This window comes from Dicentrarchus labrax, unplaced genomic scaffold (genome assembly GCF_905237075.1).
Source record: "Dicentrarchus labrax unplaced genomic scaffold, dlabrax2021, whole genome shotgun sequence".
Lineage (NCBI taxonomy): Eukaryota > Metazoa > Chordata > Actinopteri > Moronidae > Dicentrarchus > Dicentrarchus labrax.
Genome location: NW_026136724.1, coordinates 13,394,432 through 13,414,534, shown reverse-complemented (window position 1 = coordinate 13,414,534; position 20,103 = coordinate 13,394,432). Strand labels below are relative to the sequence as shown.

Sequence of the window (20,103 nt, the reverse complement as noted above, 5' to 3'; positions counted from 1 at the left end):
TTCAGGAAAACATCACATAAATTTGGCATTTGTGATATCAGATCTTTCTGTCCCCATAATGAGAGACACATCTCTCGTCCTCCTCTCTTTCAGGAAACTATGCTCCGCTTTCTGCCTTTATCCTCTCCTACAAATGTTATTTCCCCAAATGCCACTCCTCCATTTTATTATGTTCCATTGTGCTTTGCTCATGTTATATCCCTTCAACACATAAGAGCAGTGATCAGGGAGCAAGCTTAAGGGTGTTGGAGAGTTTTAGGGGAGGGGGCTCCCCACAAAGGAATAACAAGATCTGCCCTGTGGGCCTCCTGCTTACAATAATATAAACGTATTATGCATAAGGAGCAGATTGAGTGACTGGGTGAAATAATGATACAATCTTAATAAGACCCTGGCTGGCACACACGCAGACACACACACACACACACAAATATGCAGTATATGCACAAAAGGCCCCTGGTCTGTATTCCCTGTCCCATCCACTCACTCTTTGATAGAGATCACTTCAATTAACCCTGCCTTACCCTGCAGCATGGGTAGCCAGATTATGCAGAATAGGGGTATACTCTGTGTGTGTGTGTGTGTGTGTGTGTGTGTGTGTGTGTGTGTGTGTGTGTGTGTGTGTGTGTGTGTGTGTGTGTGTGTGTAGGTGGGGGCGGCACGGCTGGGACAGAGTGCATCCCAGTTGTGTTAATTGAATCCTGTTTGGCTGACTGGGGAAGGAGGAGCGCACGATTGACTCATTCATTCATTTACACACACTTATTTATACATAGACCAACACACACACTGTTTGATTCTTCACACCTTAATATACACAATCTCAAACACACACACACACACACAACTACCCAGCCCTGGAGGAAAGGTATTATTGAATAGAGACTGTGGGACATCCCCTCTCACACAGGCCTGTGCGATGCTCTGCTAAACTCTCCCTCCCCCCTGTCAGTCATCATATGTATGTGTGGGCTGAATAGAGCACATAAGGGTAATAAGATATTCTGTTTATCCACATGAAACCAGAATAGATGAAGTGAAATATAGAAAATGACACCAACACAATGATCTATGGGTTTTCTGATTGGTTGTGTTAGAAATCTGCACAAATGAAAGAACAAAATCTCTACAAATGGCTTTTGTTTTGAAAAGTCATTTGCATAAAACGTGTGCGTCTGTTTTTCAGGTACCTGATAATGCAGTAATGGCCTTGGTTCCCAAGCAAGTTACAGCCTACAATTCTGTAAACAACTCCACTGTGTCTCGAACTTCTGCAAGTAAATATGGTAAGCCTACATGTTTCTGTACATCCTCAAGTTTCAGTAGTAACTGTGTCAGAAAGCCAACTTCCCAACAGACCTAAGACCAGGCATACTGGTAGAAACTACATGTATGTCTTTCAAAATACTGTTATTATTATTTCATATTAATATTAAATATTCAATAAGGAAGGACATCATTTCAACAATGCTATTGGACTTCTCGTCAAGTACAGAAGGTTTAAGTGAATTAAAGTGTCATATAAAGATTTCATATGTAAGAATCTGTGTCAACATTGTATAACAGTAGGATAATGTTAGCTTATAAACTGATATACAGGTAGGAGATCTGGTGATGCGCATCCACAGGACCCTGCATGACACTGACAGACTAAGAAAGACAAGACACAATTTAGAGTAGTTGAAAGGATTTCTAAAACATAACAAGAGACCAAATTGACTTTTTTCTTGCGTTGTTCTGGCCTCTTGAGACTCCAAAGTACTTCCATGCGGCAGTGTTTTTTCCGCCTGTCCGTCTGCTCCATGTCTCCTTGAACCTGAGAAACCATCAAGTTAGTCGCTGATCAAAGGGCCAGCCTCAATGGCCACAAACACTTCAGACACATCAAATGTGGTACCACATTATTAGCATTGCCTCATCTCCATACAGTGTCACCTCGCTTCTCCGCTTCCAAATTAGACTAGATAGGACAAGGTGAGTGCCGCAACAGAAAAGGGAGGGAGGGTGCCAGGAATATCTCCCTCAACAATTTTTTTTAAGGGATTGACTTCAAACACAAGCGTGATCCACTTCACAACTGGCGTGGTACTTAAGAGTGACTTTGAACTCTTTTCGAGTAAAATGGCCAAATAGTGAAGAAAGAGACTAGGCTGTAATATAGCTGCTGAAGAGGGAGAGTTTAGCAGGAAAGAAAGTTGTGGAAAAAGTACAGAGATTAGACAAATACTGTGTAACATGTTGAGTCAGACAATGAAAGGAGAAACCTTTGTGTCTTTGATGTAATGTTTCTGTCAAAAACCAGAAGGAGGAGAGGAAAAAAAAAAAAAGTAACAAAAAAAACCCCATCTCCTTTGTGTGGAGCTGGATCAGAATAGAATCCAACCAGAAATCTGTCTCCTGTGTATCCCTGACTCTGCATCACCCTCAGCTTTCTAACTTCTTGAATAAATAATTAACACAAAATGACTGTACTATTCATTTTCCTGGTTCACATCCTCTTGCCCCCACACAACCTTCAAAACAGCACAATCAGTGTCGCACTTGTACTTGTCCAGCGTCCCTGACAAAATAGAAGTAATACCAGCCCTGTAAATTTTGCTCACTGAAGTACCCTATAGGAGATACAAACATTTTCAGTTGATCCCACTGTAATTAAATCTGTGCAATCGACACACACACACACACACACACACACACACACACACACACACACACACACACACACACACACACACACACACACACACACACACACACACACACACACACACACACACACACACACATTCTCTGTATCTGATGTCTCCAGCTGTCTCTTTTTCCCTGAACTCTCTCCTCCCGCTTTTCTCTCTGGACAGATTGATTTCTGCCACGGTGAAAAACACTTTTTTTTCACTCCTCTCTCTACACCGCACCCACTGATCAATTTTTTTTCACACTGTGTAAACATTCATTGAGCCATGTGTTTGGAAATGTCATCGCCACTCCGGCCATTGGGTGGGCCATACATATTTCATCTCGTCTGACACCTGTTCGATTTTGTGTCAGCCAGCGATACCATTTCTTGTCCCTTGGAGAAGAAGCCATGAAAAATTAACCATGCACACTTTCTAAAAGTTTCATATCCAATCTCCCAGACCTGTAAATTGGAAGGCACAAGCCAGAAAACTGTAATCTGTAGCTGACATGCAGGTTATGGCTTTCCTTGCCTCTTTTTTGTATTTTTATGTTGTTTTTTTCATTTGTTTCTGTGTTTGTGCTGCCTTTTTGTTAGCTTTCTTTTCTTCTTGTTTACCTCGAACTCTGATTAAGGCTTAGATGTGTCTTGCTTCTTCTCAGTGTGTATGACTCAGGCACCGAAAACCCAAAGAAAATCTTCTTTTTATTTTCAGGTGTACATACACGATTTATACACATATATATTATAGTAAAAAGTTACAAACCAATTGAAGTTTAACTTATGCTAGAAGACAAAAACCATGATTCTGAGTTTTCTGACCTTTTGATTTACATTAATAATATCAGTACTACATGAACTAACACATGTTGTTATTCACAGAGAACATGATCAAGTACACTGGAAGCCCCGACAGCCTGCGTTCCCGCACTCCTATGATCACACCTGACCTGGAGAGCGGGGTCAAGGTTTGGCACCTGGTGAAGAACCATGAGCACGGAGACCAGAAGGAGGGTGACCGCGGCAGCAAGATGGTCTCGGAGATCTACCTGACACGACTTCTGGCTACCAAGGTAAGCCATCTGTGTTTTACAAAATCTTACATTTGATGTATGTTTATTCATTGCTAGTTGGCTTATGATATCTAGTCATGTAATTTATTCATCATGCTAAGTTTATTTGGACGTGTAACGTTGTGCAGGGCATATAAGGCAAAAAGGAGTTTAAATCTGTCCCAACAGTTACAATTTTAACCACTTTATTTGAAAATGTTTCTTTTTCGTGAAGCAGTTCAGAAGGTGAAAGGTTAAAAGGTCACAATCACCTTCACCCTGTGTTACATGACTCACTTTATTTAAATATTCATGTTTACTTTGGATGAGTCATCTCAGTGGAAAAGATTATTCAAATGTATTCCTCTAACCCCTCAGGTGAGAAAGAGAAAATAGATATTATTTGTTTTCTCTTTTCATTGCTGGTTCGTTGATGCAGCAGCATATCAAAAAGGGTAAAGAAGAAAAGACCCATGAAGCTAGTGAAGGTGTTTCTGTAATGAAAAAAAATGATCAGGCAAAAATAGATATGGCTATAAAATGAATATCTTTGAATATGCCTCCCGACAATGGCCTCCAGGAAGAAAAAAAACAAAACGTTAATTTGGTTTGAAGGGAAATGTGACTTTGATCCAACAGCTGAATGCAAATTTCCAATCCACTGCGAATGCACCTCCTCCCTCTTTTTTTCATCAAGACATCCACTCTATCAGACGCAGACAGAGGCGTACAGTGAAGGTAAAAGAAAGGCTACGATCTGACAAATGTTCAGGCTGTAATTTTTGTGATTCAGGAACATTTCAGGTTTTTTTTTTTTTTTTTTATCCACTTCTTGCCTTTGTTTAGCAGTTCACATAGAGAACATCGACTCAGTTCTGTGAATGTGATGTAAATACAGTAGCAGGAGTCTAAGACGAGCGCCTCACAGACGAAAGAAGCAGCAGGAGAACAAACACATCCATTCTTGAATGTTTTGCAATGATTAGCAGACCACATGAAACACATAGGCCACATAGGTTCACAAGCAACACTAATGTCAGTTACTTAGCAATATTTATCTATAGTAAACATTAGCTAGCATTTCCCACCAAAAGCTAGTGGTCATACCAGACCAGTAAGGTTGTACTGGACAACCTCCTCAATGTATTGTAAGTAAGAAAAGTGCTTTTTATTTCCTATGACTTCAACTTTTTAGTTCTTAGAGGAAGAATTATTTCTTTTTTAAAAAGTTAACTTGGTCTTCCTTTTAGAAAAATACATCATCAGCACATGGATGGAGTTAAATGTTACTTAACACTGGTGAACATGTAGTGAAACACACGCAATCACTTTCCTCTGTTTATACGAGGGAGAATTAATGACTGTGCAGATGTGTGGGCAGATGAGCAAAATCAGGTGATCAATTAAAGCAGATAACTGAGGCAGTAACAACAGGGCAAGAGAGGTATGACTGTATCTGTGAAACAGGACATGATGAGCCACATATGAGAGAAACTAATAAACAAACACACTGGAGACTGCAGAACAGGAGGTACGAAGAGAGGACTGAGCAGCGTCACCATGACACATACTGTATAGCCCTCTACACACCTACACACATGCGCACATGTCACCTCTCGGCCTCTGCGGGCTGCTCTATTTCCCTGCCATTATCCCATTCCAGAGGGCAGGAAGGTGGCTTCTGACTGCAGACAGCACATCATCTTTCCAGATGGATTGTTTTTGTGAAATAACCAGTTTATCTTTGCTGGCCATCTCTCTTGGTGAGAAATGATTGGGCAGACAGGCAGTGTAATTGACTGCGTTTGGCTTTCACCTTGCCAATAAATACCTCTCCCTGGCAACGCGGCTGACGTCCCTCATATTAGCTCCATCAGTGTCACTCTGACTGAGAATGGGTACAGGGCGTGTTCATGCGTGTGGAGAGTGGAGGGGGCACAGGGAAGGATTGCATTTTCTATCCTCACTTGTACACTCAAGAGTATGTGTGTGTCCATCTCTACTTCACCACGTCTACTTCTTCGTGTCTCTATTTCTGTTTCGGCACTATCCCCACCGTTGTGATTGTTAGCGTGCCTCTCATTTCAATGTGGAGGCAGATGGCATCAAAACATCCAGATGACACATTGTGTTTCGAGCGTGGTCTAATGACAGGGTAGATGGTCGTGGGGGGGATGTGTTGGCAGTTTCAGCTCCAACAGGAAAACAAGAGAACCCTGTGACGATTACAGTGTTGGTGCATAAGTCCCCCTTGAGATATAGGATGACATAAAATGTCACATCTTCAGTATACATGCAGGTCTTGTTCATCTACACACACGTACATGTGTGCAACACATAAGCTGTTAGGTCTTCCCTTGCCAGCTAATGCAGACTGTCACTTGGAAGGCATGTGGGTTTGATATAGAGATATGAGATTCCATCTTCATAGAAAAACGATAAGCTGTCGGGAATGTGGGCCACATTAGAATTATAGCCGTGATTGTCGGACTAACAGGATTCTCTCCTCCCACTCTCTTCTACCTCTCTTGACTCTGTGATTCGGTCACCCGCTCCAACCCAAATTGGATTTTTATTTGCCAGTGCCTGTACACACCTCATCTGCCACACTCAATGGCCTCTTCTCCTGATAGGAAACCTCTGTCGTTTCATTTCCATCCCTCGCTCTCGCCTTTTCCCGTGCATCCCATCAGCTCATTCTTTACAAGAGGATTAGATTCTCTCACTCTCTGTCTCTCCTCTCTCTTCTCCTCCTCCTCCTTAAAGTCGCCAACATTAAATCAAATTAGGGTCAATGGTGCAGTGTAGGAGCTAATCCGGCAGCACAAAGAGGCTTAGGAGATGCGCCTCCTGTTCCCAGATATTATTAAAAGTCAGCTGTGAAATAACAATTTCCCCCATCAAAGCTGCAAGCAGATTTAGGGGCCGGGTCTGTGAGATAGGAGTCAGACACATAAACATCTCAGCTAGGGGACAAAGTGACATGCACTGCACAACTCATAAACTCACACAAGTAAAATATACACAAGTATTTTCCAATCTTTCTGTCCACATGTTGCAAAATGTATATGACAGTGACAATCTCATTCACTGGTTCTGTGGAGGAAGATTTTCCAAGGTACAGGTTTTGTGATTGTTTCTTAGAAACTTCCTGTGTAGCAGTGGAAACTAAACTAGAAAGAGGAATGCATTTCTACAAGTTTAAAACACATTTGAAAACTTTAATGCACTTTGAGTGGTTGGTATGTTAAAACAATACCTGGTTTAGGGCTTCATGTAATCTTTTTTTCCATCTCTCCTCTCTCTCTGTAGGGTACGTTACAGAAGTTTGTGGATGACCTGTTTGAGACCATTTTCAGCACGGCCCATCGAGGCAGCGCCCTGCCACTGGCCATCAAATACATGTTTGACTTCCTGGACGAGCAGGCCGACAAACACAACATCCATGACCCGCATGTCCGACACACATGGAAGAGCAACTGGTGAGTTTGAGCATCTAAATCTGCACAGGCCTGCAAACACAGAAATGTGCACACACACAAAGGCATAGTTGGCTCTGGCCATGAACCCTTAGGAAACTGGTGAGGCAGTTACTTGGATCTTTGAGGGACACAAAATTTATTTCATTATTTGTAGAGCACAGTGGTGCCTTTGGCTCTGTTTTTGGCCTCTTCTTCCTGCACTGTTGTTTAATGCACTGCAGCCATAATCAGTACATTTTGGCACATTTCACATGGCATTGCCCTGGTTTTGCCCTGTGTCAGTGCCAAGCTTCACCACATGCCTCTTCCCTTCCTAATATCCATTAACCACAGGGGCGTGTAATCTTCATTAAAGCCAACCACAAGGGGCTAATCCAATTGGCTGCCAAGACTCTCCATCTATTATCATGGATAACTGGGCCAAAAACGCCTGTCACTGTGGAAATCTCCATAGTGACAAATGTACACTCCCAGGTGGAGGAAGTGCACCTCTCAATTAATATCTGCTGATTAATTTAGACCATACTGACCTCTGTGAGCCCACCTTAAGAGGTTGGTAGGGGTTAAATAACCAACAGTGCACCAGAACGCGGTGAGGAGAGAAATGAAAAGGTGAAGAAAGGGAAGTGAACTCTGTGGGAGTTAAACGCACACTAATATCTCATTAGCCTCCTGGCCTCTGCCAAGATCCCAGCATGCATCACTCAACCCAAGGGCCAGGGGAACCATGGAGATGGGGAGGATAAAATGGATGTGCATCAAGGGACAAATAGAGAGATGGAGGGTGAAATGGGAAAGGAGAAGCTAAAGAAGGGGGAGAAATATTATTTACTTTACGCTATGGTCCTAATTGTAGTCCTTTCCCGCGTCTGCGTTATTGGGCCATTTGCAGTGTGTTAAGTGTTTTCTGAGAGCACAACGGGTCGCTCTTACATTAGACTTTTAATGGAATAGGCTCTCACTAGAGGGCTGTGAATGAATAGCAATTTATCATAACACACCATCACAAAAAGCCACTTAGATTGCACACAACAGTTTGTGCCAATGCCACCACAGATACCTTCTCTGTGTGAGATGTGCATATGCCTGTGTCTTTTCACTTCTCACTCTGTGTGCTTACCCGTAACCTTTAATCGTCTCAAAAGAGTGCAATCTTGGCTGCCACAAAAGCCTTCATTTTGTCTGGTGGTAGAGAATAATAATGCCAGTGCCCCTCCCATGCTGGGCCCCTGTCCCATTAAACCTCCCAAGCCCATCGCCATCATACATGCCATTAACTTCAAGCCATCACAGCAGCCAAAGCCTCCTGCACCCCACTGCTACCCCCACCTCCCCTTCAGGGTTTCCCCGCCATTAGAGCTCCACTGTATATCCTCTGATATAGCCCTTATGTTGGATTTCCCATCAGCTTGTAGTGCTTCAGGGTCTATGTTGTTAGAAGTTTGATTCTTAGATCAGTGTCGATGTGTAGCTTTTAGACCTACCAACAAATAATTTTAGTTTTTCTAAAACGTCAAAGTTTTATGAACAGTAGGTTTGATTTGGATAACTCATATTCAAATTAAGAACAGTTTTTCTATCTGTGATATCTGATAGCGTGCATATGTATTAATAGTTGTTTTGGCATGATTCTCCCTTGCCTTCACAGCTGTACAGTACATTTTAGATTTTGATTGATTCGGCACAACATCCCCACATTTTAAGACCTGAAAGAGACATAAAGATGGCATCCAGGATTTATTGTAGTCCAGGAAATTATCTGTGACCCCTTACGATCCAAGGTCATCCTTCACAACAGTCTAGTGATAGCAATGGCACTAACTCTACTGCTGCCTGTGCCCCCATTTCATACATGCTACCTTTGTTGCATATTGAGTTTTTTTTTAAAGAAACTGTTCTGTGACTGTGAATTTGAATTGTGCAAGTTAAAATTCAGTCAAAATGTTGGTTGTTTCTGCATTGTGTGCCGTGAGTTGTAATGTGTATTTGTATTCGTGTACAGTAAGTGTGTGCATGCATGAGTCACTGGCTCCTAGAGCCTCTCCAGATGGTATCTTTTGGATTAGCGGCAGTGTGTCAGCGTCTCCTCTCATCCTTCCTCACTCCTCTGTGTTTGGTGTGTGTGCGTGTGTGTGTGTGTGTGTGTGTGTGTGTGTGTGTGTGTGTGTGTGTGTGTGTGTCTCCGTCTGCACCGTGTGTTTGTCATGTCAGGATGCAACAGACAGAATTTTAATTATTATGCAAAACTGGCACACACATTCCTCTTTTCTGCATGCAGATAACCACCTATCTGCTGTCATACAGCAATCCCAGCCCACTCAGACTGTAAATGGCATCAACAAGACACTTAGGGTTAGGCTAATTATCTGGAATCTGTAAAGTTGTACAGTTTGTAATTTTGAGAAAGTTTTCAAATAGTATTTAGTCCTTTTGTCCTGGCACACGGCTTGTTCAGTAGTGGATTGCAACTTGCCATTCACATGTCGTGTCTTTTTGCCTACTGAGGTCCAGTTGGAACAATGCCCAGTCAGGTCACCTTTATAAAGCTGTTAATTCAAACCTTGCGTTGCTGCATGAAAAAGGTCAGGCTTGGTCAGTTCCCTGTCTGTGCTGCAATGCCTCGAATGGGATGCCCTGGATCACAACATCTGTGACCCTTTTCCTGCCAATGGCAAGCAACTTCATTAGGCCCAACTGCAGAAATGGGACAACATCCCACAACTGCAGATTCAGAGGCTCAAAGTGTCAATCTGTACAAACTGCAGGAGACAGACGCGCTACTGAAGGACTACAGGGACTTACTTGGTGTGGATGTACTTGTGTGTTTCTTTTGTTGTCTTCATTTGCAGCATAGTGCCTGTTGAAACATTCAGAACTAGACCCAGTAAACAGTAAATAGAGCTAACAGTGGTGTGATTGTTTGCTGCTTGACAATTATGACGTTTTGTCAATACTGGTTGGTAAGGTTGCTAATTGGTAAAGATTACCAGCTTATTTTAAATAGACAATGTTCTCTGATCCATGAAAGAGACCAACCAATATTTATTAAATAAATCTTCTGTACGAACTGTTGCTCATATTATCAAACTTTTCTTAAATCCATTGGAATTTACAGCACTTTGTAGTCCTAAATCAATGGACAGAGCAATAGTCTTTCAATAAAAGGGCTTTTTCTTACTCCGCCAGCGTAATTCCTCGAGGATAAGAGATGCCCTTGATCTTGGCAGCTGATATTTAACCTAATCCCTGACCAAAAAGGCCGATCATGGCCATCCTTCAGATTCCTAAAACTACTCAGCGTGAGTCAACTGCTGGAGAAATTCTGTGCTTTTCAACACAATAGAGGATATATATATGTTATTATGATGATCAGTTTGAATGTATAAAATCCTGTGGGGAACCTCATTTTTGTTTCCACTGCCCCACTGGAGCAGCACATACCTCAAAGCACAGGGCAGCTGGGGCAGATTGTCAACAATCAAGGGGGCACAGCAGTGGCGTTAATATCCCTTTGATCCCTGCACCTAATCCCACTAGATTCTTTGCCTAGATTAATTTTCAAGTCATAATGCAGTTTTTTCTTCCTCTGAGCCCAAATCCTCTTTTGTTAGATTGTACATCTGAATGGCTTTGTGGGTGGTTGTGCTAGGATAAATGCTTAGTGGGATGGTGGGGAGCACCGGTGATATTTAAATTATTGCATTTCAGTTTTCTGGGTTTTTTCCCCTCATCCTTTGATACTATGCCACACAGAGGCTGGACTGCAGTGTCTTTCTTGTTTGATTTTTCCTGCATCAGCTAAAAGCGCATAGCCCAGAGAATAGTAAAGATATAGAGATCCAAGTAACACTCAGCTCTTTCTTAATACCACCTGAGCCCTTTCACTGCAACACACAGATAAAGCTCGCCCTATATCTATTCATTTTGGCAGAAACAAGCCCAGCAAATAAACAGACTTGTATATTTTTATTATTCTGGACAGGCACAAAATAGAACCCACTTGCACAAACAAGGTAATATGAACTGTGTCACTGTGCGGCCCCCAGCGAGGACCTCTGGACACTGCTGGAAAAAATGAGAGCCAGCCACCACCTGGTTTTAAAGATAAAGGCTTTATTGAATTGAGCACACACATCAAATAGAGCACATCGGCAACAGCAGGGCCTGTGTACTAGCTTTGCAAAGTGAATGAATCCTCGTCCCCCTTCTGGCGCATAATATGCTCATGTCTATTGCCTGACTGTCTGTAGCAAATATAAAAATGACATTTAGGGACTTAATCTCAGAGCAGTTGAACTGGACACAGACTGTTGTTTTACTTTACACTCTTTGTTCCTCTGTTTGCATGCCTATTTGAGCATTCTGTCACTGAGATGGAACTGAACAATCAATGCAATGCAGTACTTTGCAGAGCAGACTACATTAATGTGCCTAAAATGGTATAAGTCATTTTCTCTCATTAGCTCTTTGAATTTTTTTAACAGATGACATTTTGTTTACAGGTTGCAGTACAAATTCAGTAATGGTAAAACGAGTTAAAGCACCCACAATTAGCATTAGCATTTCTTGTTGTAGGAATATGAAATATTGAACTTTCAGGAAAGCCCATTTGAATGGAGATCGCGGCACACCAACAAACATTTGACAGTAATGGAAAAAGTAAAAGTTCTGAACTTGTATAATCACGACTAGTTTGCCCCTAAACTAGTTTGCTCTCTTTTTCTCCCTCCAGCCTACCTCTGCGTTTCTGGGTGAATGTGATCAAGAACCCCCAGTTTGTGTTTGACATACATAAGAGCAGCATCACAGATGCCTGTCTGTCTGTGGTGGCCCAGACCTTCATGGACTCCTGCTCCACCTCAGAACACCGCCTTGGGAAGGACTCACCTTCCAACAAGCTGCTTTATGCCAAGGACATTCCCAGCTACAAGAGCTGGGTGGAGAGGTGAGCTGTGCTGTCCATAAAATGCAGTGTGTGAGTGTGTGTGTGGGTGTGCTGGACACCTATGTGAGTGAAAACATCAGAAAAGCTGCATTAGCCATGTTTCATTCCAACACACACAGAATGCAATGGTAGCGCTGTGATCTATGGGCCATGAAACACAATCCAAATTACAACACAGTGGGAATGGATGGGAGCGCCCAGGGCTCGAGATCTACAGTACGGAGGAGTCTGTGTGGGGAAAAGAGAGAGGGAGAGGAAGCAGTAGAAGCCGGTAATTTGTTAAAATGAGAGTTTTATTAAATTTATTTGTCAGCAGGGGAGGCGCAGAGGTCTTGAATAAAAGATGGGATAGTGTGAAGCGGTCAGAGTATTTATGTGTCGTAGCTTCGTCACGAGGCAAGCCTCAGGATGAGAATATATGTGCGCTGCTTGAATGGGTGGAACCAAATGTGGAGCTTCAGGCTCAGGACCGTACTCATTAGTCCTATGTGCGTTTGTGTCTGTGGTCTGCCATAAACACAAATATGTGTGAGGGTCCTCTGCTGATTCATACATGGATATGTTTGGATACTGTGAGCAGAAAAATGATCTGTCTAGTCAGAGATGGCTGCTGTAGGGGGTAGCACAAGCAGACATTTTAGCCTGTATTTAGTATGTATGTTTAGTAGCTCACACACAGGGTTATATCAGAGGTTTGTGTGTACACACTATTCTTAAAGATCCATGCATGCTCTGGGATTTTCAGAAAATACGGTTTGTCTGAATATCTGTAAAAAGAAACATCCCACTGTCCTGTAGTGTATATAAATCATTCCTGAGTTGCAAGTTTGGGGAAGCAATACTGTCATCAATGAACTCCCCACAGTGGAACTATGTTATTCAGTTGGAAAAGCCTCAGTAACATAGTAATGACTGAGTAAGGGTGGATCTAGTGCTGCTTCACTCTGCTGTCCAACCGTGACAAAGTAAGGGTCATGCCAAGGAAAGGATTTAAAATACAGACTGCAGCAGCTATGAAAGAAGACTGCAAAGGGAGAGGAAAGAAAGTGAACACTGTAGAGGTAAAGAGGAGATGTCCTCCTTGTCTCTCTCCTTCATGCTCCTTTCAGCTTAATTGTAAGGGTAGAACATCCTTACCTGGTGAGCAGGCTAATGCAAACGTGTATCTCAAGAAGGAAATCTGCCCTGCTTGTTCAGTGCTTTTCTGTACAGACAGAACACATGCAGACACTGTGTTTTTACTATGCTTCACTCAACCTACAAAGAAAACCAATTGAAATGCTAATAAATTACACAAGTCAACAATTGGACAAGTATGCACTTTCAGCAGTTTTACAAAGTTTTTTTTCTATCTGGGGTTTGGAGGCAGTGTACTTGGGCAGAGCCATGATATCCCACAGAGCTTTTTACTTGCTACAGTATGTTGATGTTATTAATTTGGGGCTGTGAAGTGAAGCGGACTAGTGAGATACTGACACTTGCCTCGAATTTGATGTGGGAGTTGATGGTCCCCAGACAATGACAAATCCATCACAGCTGTCATAACATTATTTGTTTACAAGGTTGTTTGCATATGGATCAGTACATTTGCAAAGATAACATCAAGACAGCTCATGGTGCAGCTCTTATTATCACTATGCTATAAATATCTAAATTTCATTATTTGGCAGCAGCTTTTGTAAATGTAAGTCAGTAAAAAAAATATGAACATATGTATGAAATATTATTACTATAACATTATACCTCCTAAAAGCAAATTTCAGTGGAACTCCATGAATTGTAGGAAAATATGTATGTACTACATCTTAAAACAGTATAAACGCAGTTTTTACATAGACATGCACAAGACACAAGAACAAAGACTTGAAACCTAAAAAGTTGCTTTAGGTTGCGCAAGTGAAAGGCAGTCTAGCACGGTGATAGACAGCTCATTCATGCTTTACATGCAAAATCAAAGCATATCTGTCCTCTCGGATAAGAGACGGACAGCTGAAATATGTGACTGCAAGCTTTTAGCAGATATGCTTGGGAAAAAAAGCTCAAAGATAGCAGTTCATTTTTTAATTATATTAGTTATTTCCTTCCAGTCACTTTTTTAAAGCATTTGTTTCTAAAAAACCTTTTTCCTAAAACAAGCACACCTGGCCTCTACACGAACAAACCCTGCTAGGAGCTCCCTACAACTGCCCTCCAGCACTGAACAGGTGTTGATGTGTGTATGTGACCTCTGTGCAAAGGTGCAACACCCACCTGCCTTTTTACTTTGCTCAGTTTGCTCTGAAGACTTGCTTCCTGGCAAATGCATCTCTTCCTCATACATGCCCAGAATTATCCAGCCAAACTCTGGGCTTGTCCTCGAGCGGCTGCAGCTACTGGAATTTAATATGTAAATAACCAGCTTTAATTAACATAGTTGATAGGGGCAACACAGCTGCTGCTGACAGTGACTGATTACCCTTACCTCAATGCAGTGGATGTGTTCTGTTGTGATGTTCAAGGTTGAAATCTAAGGCCTGTCAGTGTCTACTATGACTCCATTTCAGACATGTTACTGTGCAACACACTTGTTGCTTCTGTGCTACATTGCACTATCCACATTTAAACACACACACGTTTCTAACAATGTTCTCGACAGTAAACATAGTCCTAACGTGTTTATGCTTTGTTTTATTCCTATTAATAGGTACTACTCAGACATTAATAAGATGCCAGCGATCAGCGACCAGGACATGAACGCCTACTTGGCAGAACAGTCACGGATGCACATGAACGAGTTCAACAGCATGAGCTCTCTCAGTGAGATTTACTCCTATGTGGGAAAATATACTGAGGAGGTATGTAATACTCAGACTTACACTTACATAATGATGACACAGGTGTATTTTAAAACAATTTATACCCACTGATGTTATTGATTTTTTTTGGTAAGAAGAGTTAAAGGAATACTCTACTGGACATTGATTTTATATAAAAATCTACAGTGATATCAATCTAGCAAAGAGCACAAACTAATGAAATGTGCTATTCTGCTTTATATATTAATGAGCTGACCCTACTTAAAATAAATCCTGAAATAAATAAAATAAAATAAAATTTCACCTGAAAACATGTACAGGGGTTTTTTGTCCTGAGTAGTGTCTCAAGGCTCAGGCTGTGTACTCCCTAACACACTCCACCAATCAGATGGTTAGCCTGTATGCAGCCTGAGAGGCAAAGCCCAGGGCAAAATGTAATCACCAAAGCTTATTACTGAATGTTATCTAAATGACTGTATTATCTTCATCAGCTCTCTTTTCTCATTTAGATTATGGTGACCAGACAGTAACAGGACAATTTTGAATTTCTCTCATAGCTGATGGAAATTACACTCCCTGTACACTTCAAAGGTGTCTCTCAAAAGTTTGTAGCTTGCTTCTCTGTGAAGAATGGCAGCTGTACTCAGCTTGTATTCATAGCAGTTACAATGGATTCCAATGCCCATCCATATAGAAACAAAAGGCATCAACATATATGCCTTTTTCCAAAAAAAGTCTTGCCACGCCAATAACTTTGATACTATCCTAATCCTGTTGTGGTTTAGGTGTTTAGAGAAGACTTTATAGACATGTTGATACTTTTTATTCTTGGGTTTGCCATTGGAATCCACTGTATTGTCATCCACAAGGAGGAAGCTACAAGAGTATATGATGTTCAAAAGATTTCCAGAGGAGTATTCCTTTAAGACTTTTTAGAGTTTCTACAGTAATATTGTTATGTTGAGTGCTTTTAGTAATGTGTCTGTGTTTACCTCACTGTCCTGCTGGCAGATTGTGTGTGCACTGGAGCAGGACGATGCAGCCAGGAAACAGAGGCTGGCTTTCAAGCTGGAGCAGGTGGTGGCCTTCATGAGTCTGGAGAGCTGAGGACCGCACTTCCCAGGGCGCACTGGGAAGAGACCCCATCAGAAACCGAGCCGTGCCTGAGCGAAGACCTGTCCCCATCTTTTTCATCATGTGACATCCTCCCTCCGCCTTTCAAAGATGACTTCTTCCTTGACCTTTCTTCTGCTTCCTCTTCCCCAAGAAATATTTTGTTTTCCTCATCCACTCTGCTGCATAGACTAGTTTACCTGAATATATCTGAAGGGTGGTTCGGGGTTGAGGTTGGCGTCTCCCACAGTGCAATGCGGGGGATCCCTCAGCTTCACCACAGGGAGAGCTTCAAGGGGTGATTGCTTGAAAGCTGGCCATATTGGCATACTTCAGTCCCCCTGCTGGAAGAAAAGAGGGGAAAAAAACATTTTTATGTTGCCTTCAAGAATTTACACTGATAGGTAATTCTTTAAAAACCACAATGTTGGGTGTCCATTTTGTTGAGAACTTTTTTCAAAAATAGGATAGAAAATAAAACCATCTCTAGAGTCCAGTTTATTGTAGTTCTATATTCAATATACGGAATCAAGGGGAAACATCAAACCTGATGACTGCAAGCCAAATGAACACCTCTGAAGAAAATTAATGCAAGGATGGTTTGCCAAGTTTACACTGTACCTACAAACGAAGCATACATATCTGCGAAATTTGGGGCGAGTCCAGGCAAACCTAGAATGTTCTTGTGTTCTTTCAATGTAGCTGGAGTTGTATTTAAGAAAAAGACTGATGGGGGTAGGGAAGGATTAGTGCTTCTCTGAACTTCTCCTTTATTGAAATGTGACTGACACTAAAACTTTACAAACCAGAGCATCCCTAATCTATACCCCTTTGCAACATTCGCACATTTTCCCCTGCCCAGCATACATTTACTTAAAAAGAAAATGCTCATGATTTCTGCTTCCATCTGGCTTATGTGGCTACTGCAAAATTAACCTATTAGACAACCCGGAGGCCCCGACCCAAGTTGGATTCTCTGTAAGAAGCACACAACCAACTCTGGAAGACAGTGTTTTGACTGCTAATCGAAACACCAGGAGCAGTCTTTGTCTGGCTCTTGCCACTTCCAATCTTGTGCCGCCACTGCGACGGTCTATCAAAGCACACACACATGCACAGATACACACACAATCAGCAGCTGCCCAAGATCCTGACTGCCCAGAAATCTACGCCAACCCTGGAGGGGGTAAAGGGAAGAGCTGACTGAAATATAATGGGTAAGAAACTGCTTGATCATTAAAAATAAGAAGAATGATTCAATACAGCCAGAGATGGCTGACTGCTCCCTACAGGAGCTCTGTTGTGAGGGTAGCACTTCTTTCCCAGGATGTTCTTATTTAAAGACTTTTGTGTGGAGAAATCAAACAAGATGGACTTAGTCGGTCAGCCAAAAAACCAAAGGAGCTTGAAATTTTCAAAACGGTCAAAAATGTATTTGTAAAGTGCCACTGAGGAACTGACAAAAGGACTATGTAAAAGACAACCACTTCTGGGACAAAAAATATTGTGACTGGAACTTTAAGAAACCTGTGTGATTTTTCTGACCTCAGTGTGTCGAGGTGAGAGGCTCTGTGGGCGAGGTGATCTGATCCTCCTTTCTCTTTCCATCGTCCCAGGTCTCTCCAGCTCTCGGCACACCGTTCACCCTTGTGTCCGGCTCCTGACTTACCAGTTTTCTTTTCTGTTTTGCACAAGCGTTGGAGATGGTAGCTAGTTGCATACGGCAAAACCCCAACTCTTGAGTGTGTAACTGTTGAGGCGCTCTTGTCTGTATTAGTGTAGTTGTCCTCAGTGGCGGCAGGGGGCAGCCTTCTCCAAGCCTCAAAAAAAGAAACAAAAAAAAAGAAAAAATCTGATAAAGCAGAGCAGGAACAGAACAAGATGTGAACATCACGGCAGGATAAAGAGAAAATGATAGACATTAAAAGTATATAAGACTTGTGGAGAGAGCGATTGAAAGAGAGATGATGGAGGCGCCCTCCGTACCTTTTGACCTCTGCCCTTTCTTTTGCCTTGACAACGTGCCCCATGTGGTGATGTGAATGTGTGAAGACCGCCCTAGGTCCACCTTGGGTCCTTTATTGGCTTTTTAAGCGCATGTAAAACGTAAACAATTTAAGAAACTTATTTAAAAAAAAGTGAAAAATAAGAAAATTAAGCCTTGCAATGATGATGTGGATGTGTTCTTTTATCTTTCTTTTGCTTGGAAGAATTGAGATGGAAAAGTGGATTGTTCATGTAATAAAAACTATAACTTTCGTTTAAGGTGGAACCTTTATCCAGTTCAACCCCTACTGCAGAACCTCATACCCATTGTTTTTGTGAAGTGTTAGATGCTAAATAAAACAGATATTATATACCCTTGCATGTTGACCTATTTGGATGGTATGAAATGGAACTGCCTTGCTCAAAGATATTTATATACTTCTACTACTAATAGGGACTTTAAAGTCATTAACAAGCCAATTGTTCATTTTACGAGTATGGATCTCACATAAAGACAACATGAACCCTGTTCTGAATTTCTTGTTCTGTTGTCCCTCCATTGCAGGCCATCTCGGTTTTGTGACAGCTGTGTCTCTGGTTTTAGTTTTGGTACACAGAAGATGCAAGTTGAGTCTTGCTCTGTCTTTGCTGCTATTACATTTTCTTTTGAGAGTTGTTTATTGCATAAGATTGATTAATTCATCATGATAACTGCTTAATTTTTTTTTCTCCATCAGTCGAGCCCAGAACAGAAAAGAAACATTCTGAGTGATGAAGCCCTGTTTTCAAATCACTAAAGATGGGAACAACTCATGAAAACAAACAATTTTATGAAAAGCAACAAAAGTCAGCAGTTTACTTGTGTTCCCTTTCTGTTTTCTTGAAAAACACACAGAAGAAACAACGTATACATGTGATTTATCATACAGATAAACACAACTTTCTAATAAGACAGGCACATTAGGCTTGATAGTAGACTTATGTTTAAGACTGAGTTTGGCAAGTGACTGTTTCTGTTTTAGCTCTTGTGTCAAATGTTTGTGAGATTTCCAAGTCATTGTCCATTAATTACTGTCCGCAGGTATATGATATGATGAATGTCTGTTGTTTCAACTTAGAGGGGTACATTCACAAGGTGTTTGCTGGACAAGTTATGTAGTAAACATATCAATATTATAATAATACATTATTGGAAAATGAGGGGAATAAGGATTGATTTAGCAACTGGATGATTCATTCAAGCAAGGCTGGCATTAATATTGTAAGAAATGTAGTACTGAAACACCTTAAGACAATTTCAAAGAACCTCTATCATTCATGTAGCCAATGCATACTCTGTCTAGATACCCAAAGTTTCCCCTCACAGCCCTGTGTTAATAAATAACACAAGGTCAGAGTCCTTGACTGCCATTGTGAATCTGCCCCCCGATGTAACATCCTGTCTTTCATTTCTCCCTGCCCTGTCCCTTCCCCTGCAACAAAGGTTGTCTCTAGTAGCCACCCTGTGTTGCCAAGAGCACAGATAAAGTTTCCACCTTCAAACGTTTTGTAGGAACTAAAAATGTCCTCCTAGCTCAGTGTTATAGCAGGTGTTACAGAAACATGCTAGAAAAGACTTTTACTAGACCATATTTGAAAGATAAAGAGTATCTTATCGAGAGATAAAAACGAAACCTGGGGGATATAAGGCGAGCTTCTCTAACTTTGTTATAATTAATTGTATACCTGTGTATGTAAATATAATGCATTCCTATTTTGCAGTCAAGAACAAAATACTATTTGTAATATAGAATAAACTTTATTATGAAACCAAGCATTTCATGATTGTTTTTGTTCTTTGTGTCAGTTTGTTGACTGCAGTCTTGTTGGAAGCTAACAGCCACATTTGAAATATACAGTATATATACACAAATTCTAAAAAAAAGACACCAAAATCTGAAATACTATGGTCTGAATCTAAAAGTATTATGGGACAGATTTAGACTTTGACATGCCCCTTACTCCACTGGGAAACACATAGCCTCCTGCAAGATGCACGCTTGATAAATATTTA

The 20,103-nt window shown here is 41.4% G+C and overlaps 1 protein-coding gene and 2 long non-coding RNA genes across 3 annotated transcripts in view; 1 reads left to right on the top strand and 2 right to left on the bottom strand.

Annotated features, from left to right (window-relative positions):
• Positions 1 to 19,863, top strand: part of plxna4 (plexin A4) — a 227,703-nt gene extending 207,840 nt beyond the window's left edge. The window contains exons 27-32 of the mRNA XM_051391941.1: positions 1,187 to 1,286; positions 3,560 to 3,750; positions 7,042 to 7,211; positions 11,944 to 12,156; positions 14,840 to 14,990; positions 15,963 to 19,863. Of these exons, the coding sequence (XP_051247901.1) occupies positions 1,187 to 1,286; positions 3,560 to 3,750; positions 7,042 to 7,211; positions 11,944 to 12,156; positions 14,840 to 14,990; positions 15,963 to 16,058 (921 nt within the window). The 3' untranslated portion in view covers positions 16,059 to 19,863. The remainder of the gene's footprint in view (positions 1 to 1,186; positions 1,287 to 3,559; positions 3,751 to 7,041; positions 7,212 to 11,943; positions 12,157 to 14,839; positions 14,991 to 15,962) is intronic.
• LOC127358702 (uncharacterized) lies at positions 12,152 to 16,039 on the bottom strand. The gene is made up of 3 exons (XR_007882502.1): positions 15,944 to 16,039; positions 14,407 to 14,528; positions 12,152 to 13,360 (listed from the first exon to the last, which is right to left on the bottom strand). It is a non-coding gene; the product is annotated as an uncharacterized LOC127358702 (long non-coding RNA).
• The window catches only part of LOC127358703 (uncharacterized), a 73,489-nt gene continuing 71,201 nt past the window's right edge, over positions 17,816 to 20,103 (bottom strand). The window contains exon 3 of the long non-coding RNA XR_007882503.1: positions 17,816 to 17,884. This is a non-coding gene — a long non-coding RNA (uncharacterized LOC127358703). The remainder of the gene's footprint in view (positions 17,885 to 20,103) is intronic.